This window comes from Helianthus annuus, chromosome 7 (genome assembly GCF_002127325.2).
Source record: "Helianthus annuus cultivar XRQ/B chromosome 7, HanXRQr2.0-SUNRISE, whole genome shotgun sequence".
In the NCBI taxonomy this organism is placed as follows: domain Eukaryota; kingdom Viridiplantae; phylum Streptophyta; class Magnoliopsida; order Asterales; family Asteraceae; genus Helianthus; species Helianthus annuus.
The window spans coordinates 23,804,473-23,816,318 of record NC_035439.2 but is presented as its reverse complement, the minus strand read 5'-3'; the positions used below and the strand labels follow the sequence as shown (position 1 = coordinate 23,816,318).

Below are 11,846 nucleotides of genomic sequence, written 5' to 3'. Positions count from 1 at the left end.
TTTTTAAAACACATGGGGAGAAAGCATGCGCTACATTACGGTAAAGTAATGTCACATTACGGTAAAGTAATGTCACATTACGGTAAAATAATCTCATAATGTTACGGTAAGGTAACGTTACAACTGTTAGGGTTTTTGTTGTATCGTTATGGTCACAAAGTAGCATTTATCACATAAAGTCCTCACAAACCTCGGACCGTTAGTATTGGGTGGATAGCGGGTGAATTTTGAGTAGTACTACTGGGCCCGACAAGCCCCACTCGAGCTAGTCGCGCTAGCTAGACCGGTAATGGTCAAAGGGTGTAGAATTGGCCTAACTTCTTGTTAGTGCACTACATCTGTTGATTGCGTCTAGGTGTCTAGGATCAGGTCTTACATCGTGTTGTATAGGATAAGGCACGTTATACGAGAAAACAGGAGTCTGTATAGGTTTTATATGCTAGGTTCGCTCATAGGGACATAAGTATCTAGGTTCGCTTTTTCGGCATGTTGGTCCGCTTATGTGGACTAGTGTGGTCCGCTCTTATGGTCATGTGACACATAAGCGGACCCAACTGCCTATATATAGGAGTCGTCTGAGCGGACCTCATAGAGTAGTTGTCGGATTCCACGCCGAAGCTCTGCCGGTGTGATGATTGAGCTGTAAAACGTTTCAAATCAATAAAACAAGCAGTTAGGAGGAAGAACAAGCTATATCTACTTGCATTTCTTATTATTCCGCATCTGAAACGCAAGAGACAACCTCTGAACGACTCGTTCGGGTCAGCAAACGATCCTATAAGTGGTATCAGAGCTTGGGAGGAGGTTTTCTGCAGATTGTAGCTGTTTCTCATCGTTTGTTCTTACTTCTACACCTTCTTTTCTCATTTTTAGGAGATTTCACGGTCAAATTTCGTTCAAAAGTTCACAGATTGTGTATAATCATACTTAGACAAACCCTTGAAAGTTTCGTGTCAAAATTCGAAGTTTTAATGGGTCAAAACATGTTCGTTATGTGGTTCGCTCGTACTGACGCCATCATGAACCGCTCATAGATCACTGTCTGGTTCGCTCATTTGTACACGTTTAAGTCTGGTTCGCTCCAAAATTAGTGGTTTGGATCGCTCGAGTGTACATTTTTTGCTTCTGGTTCGCTTAAAACTACATATCAGGATCGCTTATTTGATCATCTCGGTCCGTTTATTTGTCATAACAGGTCCGCTCCAAAGACATTGTTGGTCCACTCCAAAGAACACTTTCTGGTTCGCTCGTGTGAACATCTGGTTCGCTTATCTGTGCAAAGTTAATTCGCTTTTCTGTCATCTGTTTAGTTCGCTTATAAGTCAGTATGGATACCGAGTTTTACAACGCTTTTGCAACATCGACTACTCCAGCCGCAATTGCTCAAGCAATGAATTTAGAAAACGAGACGGGAACTAAAGGGGTAAAAGATATTTGGGAAAATGTTGAGTGGGAGAGCTAAAGGGGTAAAAGATTTTTATGCCACGAAAAAGGCAACATACAACCCTACGGCTCAAGAGCTGAAGGCCATCAAGTCTGAAAAGACTTGGATGAAAGTCTGTTTTCCATGATTGTCAAAGGACTATGCCGGAGATCCCAAGTTTATATCGTGGATCAGGAATCGGCATCTTTCTAGTGTTTGAAAAGTTTGTTTGTAAGATTTTGAAATGTGTTTAATGTTTGCAGGATAAAGGACTACGCCGGAGCTTCCAGGTTGGTAATTGCGAAGCAGGAATCGGCATCCTGATTGGTAAAATGGTGATGTAGATGTAACATTCCTACAAGTGGTAACCTTGATCTTACAAGTGGTATTTGTGGTTATATTTTGAGATGTTTGTATTTTTACAAGTGGTACAGAAGGTTCTAAAATGCAAATGGTAAATCAGGGACATTAAATTGTACTTGATTTACTATTCATGGAAAAAGATAGACAAGATGATGAACCACATCCCCGTTCTTATAATTGATAAATCTACAAGTGGTTTTTATCAACACAAACTCATTTTCCGGAAAAGTCATTTTGATTAAAACAAACTTAAGTGTTTTGAAATCTAAATGAGAAAATGGTTTGTGATAGGGGGAGTTCTGATTGTTTGTGCCGAATGAATGGCGATTTGAGGTGATTCGATGTCAGTTGTCAAGTTTCTGTACAGTTTGTATTGTTTTCTATGTTTTCAAGTGGGTTAAGAGTCTAGTAGTTTTCAAATTTTCCTTTGAAATGTGTTTGCATTTTAGGGGGAGTAAGAAATATTTCTGAAAATCCAAAAACATTTGAAAATTTGAAAAAGCCAAAAACATGATAAAATTCAAAATGAGTTTTGTTGTGAAAAAGAGGAAATGATAGTACATCAGTGGACTATCACAGCACGCTAAAGAAATGTAAAGTTAAAAAGTGATAAACAATCTTACTGCGGATGTGTCAGTAGATTTTCGCACATTTAGTAAGTTGAAACGAGATATAAACCTAAATTCAAACTTGCTTGATTCGTGGGTAACTATTCTTGAATATATGGGTAACCCCCGAAATCTTGTTTGAAAGGTCCCGTATTCTGAGATACTAGGTCTTTATACTCAGTGATATCTGGGGTATTATCCCGGGACTTCTGCTGAATGGAAGTTCTGACCTAGTGCCTGGATAATACTTTCTGCAAATGCTTGAAAAAGCGCCGCCCTCAGCAATCTGATTAAACAATAAAATTGATAGTCATTGCTGTTGTAAAAAAGATCCTCTAAAGGGGACCCACCAAAAGTCGAGCCGTCATCTCTCTGCTGAACGGAAGTTCTGACCTGAGCTCTCACGGTTTCGCATCTAACCCCTTTACAGATATCAGCTGTGGTATACTCACCTGTAAGACTGAATATTTGGGATCTGGATACAGGAGTATATTCAAGTGGAGTGATACACAATTAAGTTTAAGTCTCTAAAACATTAATATCGTATCTCGAATCAATTGAAATTTGTGTTGAGAATTTAAGTGGACAAACATACTGACAATCTAGGTAAATTGTTTAAAGCTTAAAATGTAATCAAGCTTAACGGTGTTGGTGATTTGTCTCATAAACTGATATGATCCTCTTACACGAACTCACAAAAATATGTTTGTAAATATTTCATTCTTTGCATTTCAGGTTTCTTTATTTCAAAATTCAAAAAGATTTTAGTGTGTTTTAGCTAAATTTTGAAAAAGTCAAAAAGATTTTCGACAGCTGATGTTGGAGAACTGATTTTCAAAATTCCAAGTGCTAAACATGATGAGCAGTATTTGAGGGGGAGTGTTTGTGTAAATCTAACTGTTTTTATTAAATCTAACCTTCTTCAAGTGGTTCATCATAGTTATTTGAGAGAGAGCATGAGTTAATGTGATTATATGTTTGTTTAGTGGATATGAGAGTCATGTGATGGTACAAAATTGTTTGAAACATTTGTGAAAGAAATTTATTTCGGGGTTGAGATTGTACAGGTAGCCAAGTTTCGATTCCTGAAGATCTGTTGGAGCCAGGTTGATCGATCCTGAAAAAATGAGTAGAGTCAGATTCTGATCCTGAAGATCACGTCTATCGTTGGTGCTGATGAATTTAAGGAATCAAGAGATCTGATCAAGAGAAATTAGAGTGTTTTAAAGCCAAACATCGATCCTGAAGATGTTACTGAAGAACAAAAGAATACCAGTAAATCGAGAGGGGGAGTCTGAAGATTAAGAAAGAAGATAAAGCCCAGAGACTGATCTAGACTGAAGATATGAAGAGACAGTTTCGCTGTCATGGTGTATTGGCGACTCCATCAACATCTGAGGGGGAGTCTGTTAGTACACTACATCTGTTGATTGCGCCTAGGTGTCTAGGATCAGGTCTTACATCGTGTTGTATAGGATAAGGCACGTTATACGAGAAAACAGGAGTCTGTATAGGTTTTATATGCTAGGTTCGCTCATAGGGACATAAGGATCTAGGTTCGCTTTTTCGGCATGTTGGTCCGCTTATGTGGACTAGTGTGGTCCGCTCTTATGGTCATGTGACACATAAGCGGACCCAACTGCCTATATATAGGAGTCGTCTGAGCGGACCTCATAGAGTAGTTGTCAGATTCCACGCCGAAGCTCTGCCGGTGTGACGATTGAGCTGTAAAACATTTCAAATCAATAAAACAAGCAGTTAGGAGGAAGAACAAGCTATATCTACTTGCATTTCTTATTATTCCGCATCTGAAACGCAAGAGACAACCTCTGAACGACTCGTTCGGGTCAGCAAACGATCCTACACTTCTCGCCATGGTCACTGATAGATCTGGCACTCAGAGGCAACAACAGTCAGCTTCAGTTTCGAATTCTTTCGTGACATAACATAGATTAGCTACCTACAAATATAACAAGTAACTACTAAACACTACAACTTACTGTTCGGGTTGAAACAGTGGAAGCTTTTGGGAAACAACTTACTTTATAACTGTAACCTAAAACCTGTGAACTCACTCATCATTATGTGTTGACACTTGTTCTTGCATGTCTTTCTCAGGTTTCTAAGGGAGCACATATCAGGACTAGGATGCATTTTGGAGTCGCATTGATTTCATCAAACAAAGAGACTCAGTTTTAAATTACATTAACTATTTTGGTTTTGTAATTTTTACGCTTCTGCAACTCATTTGTATAAACAGTATTTTCTCATTATTGAGCAAATCAGGAGAATTTTTAAACTCATATAGTGGTCGTTCAGTATGACTAATGTCTGTGATCCTGGTTTGTCACGCGCCTCGCGGTAGAACTCCGCATCTGGAATTTGAGGGTGTGACAACCATAGTTTTCAACTCAATCTCGCTTTGCATATATTGTTCGCACCTACAAAACGCATAATCATTAGGGTCGATGGGTAAACCAGATATGATCGGTTATGTGAAATAGGTAAGCTAACGGAAAGAAACTGATTTTGGTCAATTTTTTCGATTTGAGAGTAACTTGTGTTCAAAAGATTACCGGTCCTTAACTAGTGGCTTCAATACGCAAGCTGGAACCGGATCAGTTAAGTCTTGGGCCTGTATAACTTCCCTGCATAAATAAAGATATCACAACATAATATAGAAACCCCAAAACAAATAAAAATTCAAGACAAAGATAATATAATTCGAAAAGGAAAAAGGAAAAAATTCAACAATTAAGTGATGCAAACATAGGTGGCAAGTTTGACCCATTATACATAAATGGGTTAATTTGGGTTATAATTTGCCAGTCAATTTGGCCTAATACCTATGTCTTCCCAATTGAAGTTGAAAGATCCATGTTCGTCGCGTTATTAGATGCAAAGGTCCATCTATGATGTTTGGGTCCTTGTAGCCATGTTAATAACCATACTGGTGCACTTAGTCTCAATTTCTCAAGTGATGACGACAGATGCCAGCTCAGTGTTGTCAGCAATTGTTACAGTGACAATACCTCAAACAAAAAGTTTCATTTTCTATTTTCAAGGTTTCGTTTTTGAACGAAATGTATACTTCCAAAAGTGATATAGCTAAGGAGTTGTCAATATTGCATCGAAATATTTAATAATGGAAGTTATACATATGCATTGGTTGTTGGATCTCGTTGTGGTCTGAACACACCAATGTTTGTCCTCTTGGTTCATACATGTCTGTAATGGATGCGATCAAAGAACACGCCTCACAAAGAACACAAGTATAGAGATCAAAGAACATGCCTCACAAAACGGCCTCAAATCCAACTCAAATAAAACATCCTCCCCCCCCCCCCCGTCTTAATCGAATACGCAATTTCCTCAAACGCATCTACAATCAGAGACAGAGCAGTTCCTTCTCCAGCATCTTCAAACTCATCATCCTCAAAACTAATCCTATAAATCACAAGTTTCACAACCATAAATCTTAACAAATTGTAGCAAATAAAACAATACGATGAGACATAATCGAAGTGAAAGTTAAAACAATACCATAGGTTAATAGATTAATCAAGTTGCAAATGGAGGTGAAGATAATAATGATAAGAATAATAATGATACGGGTCAAGTCCTATGTACTCAATATCCCCACCATCATCCTGCACAGTAGGTCGTATACGAGTTTCCAACAATTCTTTAATCATTGCAACAATTTCCGAGTCATCCTGCAACATGTGCCACACAAAAAGAAACATCATGACATAGAATAAAAAAGATTAAAACGAAAGGACGTAAGATTCCAAGAGAACCCTGGCCATCAACATAATCAGCCATATGTCTAAAATACCACTTACAAAAGATAATATTAAGATACATAAAACTTTAAAAAAAACTGAATGCACTAAATGAATATCCCATTTAGGACTAAGGATATACAACATAAGAAAGTGCCCTCATGTGCCTTAACTCATTGATTATATTTTAATCGCAATTCCCAGAAAACATTTTACATCACTTGCTGATGCCACTTCCAGAATCCAAAACAGAAACAAAGTTCGACATCCGACATGTGTTAGTTCTAATAAACTTAACCTATAATTCTATATATACAAACTGCTACTTCTCTATCATTTGTCATATCATAAAATCAGGTTTTTCGAATCATGGTAAAATATCCAGGCAAGGTTTCATATGCTGAAAAAGAGATTGTAGAATACTGTCTTCAGTTGACCATTTCTACCTACAATTGTAGTAACAATTATATGTCTAGTTTCAGTTGATCATCATCCACCATTGTTTCCTACATTTACTAATTGTAGGATCGTTGTTTGACCCGACTGAGTCGATCAGAAGAGCTTTAAATCCGGTTCAAAGGCGGAATCAGTGAAACGGACGTGGAAACAACTTAATACTATAATATATGTCACTTATATTGATTATAACATCAATTACAACCTGAACAGATTTTGGCAGCACTTCGTTACAAATCCGGAAGTCGCGTACCAAATGAAATATTAAGTGCCCTATTTATAGTGTTGGGATTCCGCTCGAAATGACATGGTGCATTTTGGAGCGGAATCAGAACTTTCTGATTTCCCACGAAATGGCACCTTGCACTTTCAAGCGGAATCAGCACTTAAGATCTGAAAAACAGTTTCTCGAACCTCAGGCACTGATAAACCTAACCTATCCTATTACATGATACAAGACGAAGTCAATAGACGTAGTGCACTAAGAGACTCCCCCTCGGATATTGACGAAGTCTTCAGTGTCTAATCGTTAACATGACATATCTTCAGTCTTGATCATTCTGCCTTCTCATTCAAGTTGTAACATTAAAAGCATCCATTAATCTTTCTCTTCTTCCATCAGCTTCAGGCTCTTTTCCTGGCTCTTGCTTTATCATCTTCTTTAGGCTCCCCCTTTTCGTCAAGCTTCCGTACTTTGGGATCGACACCTAGCTTTCTATCTACAAGCTCCCCCTTGCTTCAAGCTTGTCTTCAGACTCCCCCTTAGTCTCTGCTCTCGGGATCGTAGTCTGGACTATCTCCAATTACTCAAACAGTTATAAGTAACAACATTTTAAACTTCCAGAAACCGTATTCTGGCAATTTAAACCATTTAATCACTCCCCCTATCATCAAACTACAGAGGATTTGCAGTTTCAAAGAACAGGATCGGAAACTGACTCTTTAACAATATAAGCATCTAAATACCTCACAGTTAATCATCCAAGTCCAAATTAATGACCTTGGAGATATCACAAACTGTTTTTGAAAATTTTGATTTTAATTCAAGTATCAAATTAATGAACTTGTTTTATTTTCAGAAACACAATCAGCTTACTTGGATTTTGTAACTCAGCATTTCAGACATCGGTTGTCGAAAATAAAGCAGAATCAAAAATCTTTTTGTATTTTCTGAAAATATAAAGCAGTAAAGAAATATGTACAAACATATTTACAGACAATATTTTTGTTTGAGTATGTGTCAGAGGATCATATCAGTTTTTGACAACTCACAAGTACCGTTGAGCTTAGTTACACATTAAGAATTAAACAATTCACTTAGATTGTCGATATACTGATCCACTTAAATTTTCACACAAATTTCAACTAATTCAGGATACAAATTAGGTGTTCTAAGAACTTAAACTCATTCATGTGTCCCACCTCTTGAATATACTCCCGTATCCTGATCCCAATATTCAGTCTTACAGGTGAGTATACCACAAATGATATCTGTAAGGGGTTAGATGCGAGGGCCGTGAGAGCTCAGGTCGATACTTCCGTATACGCAGAGAGATGACAGCTTCGACTTTTGGTGTGTCCCCTTTAGAGGATCTTTTTTACAACAGCACACGATTATCATTTTGCAATGTTTCATCGTTTTTTATGCTGAGGGCGATGCTATTTTTCAAGCAATGCAGAAAGTATTATTCGGGGACTAGATCAGAACTTCCATTCAGCAGAAGTCCCGGAATAATACCCCAGATATCACTGAGTATAAAGACCTAGTATTTCAGAAAGATAGACCTTTCAAACGAGATTTCAGGGGTTACCTATATATCCAAGTAGTGTTCCCCACGAAATAAGTATAAATTCAAACTTGCTTAGGTTTATATCCCGAAAAAGTTTACTAGATGTATAAAAACATATCGGCATATCATCAGTGAGACTGTTTAATGCTATTTAATCATTACATTTCTTTAGCATACTGTAACTGTCTACTGATGTACTATCATTTCCTCTTTTTACACAAAAACTCAATTTTTGAATTTTATCATGTTTTTGGCTTTTTCAAATTTTCTAATGTTTTTCTATTTTCTGACAATTTTTTCTCCCCCTAAAATGCAAAATCATTTAAAGAAAATTTGACAAACCGATGTAGATAGCTTTGTCTCGCCATCCATTTTCTGCTAACTATGAATCATTTGCACAAAAAGCCGTAATTACCCCCATGATTTACAACACATTGATTATTTACAGTTTGAAAACCGTTTTTCAATCTTGTAAAATTAATCATGTTTGTTCCGCCGTGAGGGTTTCGGCATATTCAATCAACATATATTTTTGAAATTTTCTATTTTTGACAAAAATTAAAAACAAACATATTTTTGGTTTTTCAAATTTTTAACAAACTAAAAACATATTTTTGGCTTTTAATTTTTCAAATTTTTTTAGGGTTTTAAAATGATGTTTATTTATGTACAGAAAAACAAATAAACTCCCTGTTCAACCAAACCAGGATCCAGCAGCAACCTCCTCCTCTTGTTGTGCCAGGCTGCTCCAACCACCAATCTCACAATCTTTGTTTTTGTTGAGCACCTGCACATTCAACTAACTCAATTACTTGAACAATTTAGCCCAGGTCTTTTGGACCTTAGGCATTTCAACACAATAATTTTCATTCAATGCTGGAAATTCTTTGTCATCATTCATAATGACTTTTTCAACTTTGACTTCAACTTTCTCATCTTTTACAGAAGTCACTTGTTTTTTAACACTCCATGTCTAACCTTTTGGAGTACCCCTTTTGTAAAAATGTTTCTCTTTTTGATCACTTTGATTTTGAACAACAACTTTTGGTTTCCAAAACTGTTGGGGTTTTGTCATATCAACTGAGGTTTTCCAACTTTGTGTTGTTCTGAATCTGGGTGTGTGAGTATTCCAGGTCTGTCTTGAATCGAACCTGTTCTGGTTTGATTTCCAATTTTGATTCGAAGCAAACTTGTTTGTGTTGTACCTCCAAGTTTGTTTTGAATCAAATCTGGTTGACCTTTGTCTCACATTCTCAGATTTTTGTTTCTCAGCATCAATCTTCTTTTTGTCAACATCCACAGGTTTTAGATTTGGACACTTGCGTGCAAGATGTCCTTTTTGATCACATTTGAAACATGTTCTCATGGACACATCTTTGACCTGTGGTTGTTGCTTTTTCTTTTGTGCCTCAAACTCTTCATTAGACTGTCGTCCAATTTTAAGTTCTTTCTCTTGCTAGATTGTCTCCTTGAACAAAACTCATTTTTGCCTGATAATTTGGCATTTCATTTTTGTTTCGATTCTGTTTCTTCCTATAACCCAAACCAGCCTTCATGTTTTTCTTCTTGAAACCAGGTTTGTTATACGAACCTTTACGACTCTTACCAACAAACTTTGAAATCTCAGACTTCTCAATCTCAACCATTTTAAAAACTTTGTCAACCTTTTCTGAAATCACATTCTGAATCGGGAATACAACATCGAAGAATAATTTGTCTAATCCAATCATGGTATACACCAATCCCTTTGAATCATCATTCAATTTTTTTCTCAGATTTTGTGTTCTTCAAATATCCATCATGAAGATTTCCTTCATCTTCATCCTGTAATTCAGATTTACCTGTATCAACCGACTCTTCTTTCAACACACTTTCAACAACTTTACCTACCACCTCTGAATCATGAGAATCATCAGATTTGGAATAGGTTATGTCGATGTTGTCTGGCAGTTGGTCTACCATGTTGAAAGCTTTTTCGACCTTTTCCTCATCATAAAATGCAAACTTTTTCGGTGGTGGAACTTGATGAAACTCTAAGCCAATGCCTTTCTTGTTTTGCTCAGACTCACCATCTCCCGGTTTTATATTGAAAATTCGTTCAAGCACATATGACGATACGTGATAACTTTTTAACTTGTTGTTATCCTGTTCTAAATCAGCAATTTGTCGCTTTAGCTTAGCAACATCCTCAATATAGGAACTAACAACATCTTGTTTTATAGAATACGTTCGTTTAAGTTCTTTAGTTATTTCAGAAAGATAATTCATTCTTGATTGAGCATATTTCATTTCATCTTTCACTTTCTCATATGACTCTTTTGTAATATGATATGCTAATTTCATAGAGTCATATTCTTTCTTCATTTCTTGAACCACATTTTCTTTTTGTTCACATTCATTTGTCATTTTCAAAACATTTTCTTTCAAAACTTCATTTTCTTTTTCTAACTTTTTACATTTTTCTGAAAGTTTTTCATCATTTTTTTAAAACTTTTTCTTTTTCTAGCATTTCTTTGCATTTTTCTTTAAAAATGTTTTCAATTTTAGTAAATTCAAGATCTCTTGTTCTGAATTGCTCATCTTTTTCAGTACAAGCACTGCACGGTTCCATGCATTTTTTGCACTGTTCAACAGTTTCAGTCAAGATGTTAGAATCAAAATTTACCTCAATGATTTGCATTTTGGTGTTTGTTGCAGTCTCTGTCTTCTTCTGATCAACATCAATCTGCTTTTCTTCATCACCAACTTCATCACTAGCATCACCAGCTTTCAAAATCTCACTCTTTTCTTCTATCAAACCTCCAATTTTCTTCTCATCTTCTCCAATCTGATGTTCTTCAGTAACAACTTCTTTCACAACTTCAACTCCCACAGCTTCTGTGTTTGCCTCTTCAGCAACCTTCTTCAGATTGTTCACCATTTCTTCAACACTTTTCTTCATTCTCTCTTCATCCCTTTTTCTCAGACACGATAACATGGCATATCTGATTTCTTGTTCATGCCTTTTAGCATATGTGTCATCTTTCATCACATTACTATAGTATTCGGCTCTCAAAGGAATTATGAGAAGAACATCATCAAAGATTATGTCTTTCTTTGGAACAAATGGTTCTTCTTCTCTGTTGTAGTAACACTCTCTCTTCTTATCCCATCTTCTGTTGCTGACAGCACTCTCATACTCTTCCTGCATGTCATCTATTCTGTTGTAAACAACGTTTCTTTCTCTGTAAGTTTTCTCACTCAAAATCTCTTCTCGAGTTTTCTTCTTAATTTCAGCCATGATGTTTTCTTGAATCACCTTGAATCAAGCAAACAAACAAACACAATCAGTTTAAACAATGTCAAACAACTTAATCAACAGTATAACAAAGATAGAATGACAATGAATAGGGTGAGAATCCATTCGGGCGAGTATCCGGTG

The 11,846-nt window shown here is 36.5% G+C and overlaps 2 protein-coding genes across 2 annotated transcripts; both read right to left on the bottom strand.

The window, feature by feature from the left end:
* Window positions 1-4,966: 4,966 nt before the first annotated feature.
* LOC110883284 lies at window positions 4,967-7,291 on the bottom strand. Its single transcript, XM_022131082.1, has 4 exons — window positions 7,220-7,291; window positions 6,007-6,110; window positions 5,758-5,841; window positions 4,967-5,042 (listed from the first exon to the last, which is right to left on the bottom strand). The coding sequence occupies exons 1-4, from the start codon at window positions 7,289-7,291 to the stop codon at window positions 4,967-4,969; spliced, it is 336 nt and encodes a 111-aa protein (XP_021986774.1).
* A 1,805-nt stretch (window positions 7,292-9,096) lies between these two features.
* On the bottom strand, window positions 9,097-11,715 carry LOC110883472. The gene is made up of 2 exons (XM_022131211.1): window positions 11,091-11,715; window positions 9,097-9,212 (listed from the first exon to the last, which is right to left on the bottom strand). Exons 1-2 carry the CDS (start codon window positions 11,703-11,705, stop codon window positions 9,120-9,122), a joined length of 708 nt encoding a protein of 235 aa, XP_021986903.1. The 5' UTR covers window positions 11,706-11,715; the 3' UTR covers window positions 9,097-9,119.
* Between the last annotated feature and the right edge of the window lie 131 nt (window positions 11,716-11,846).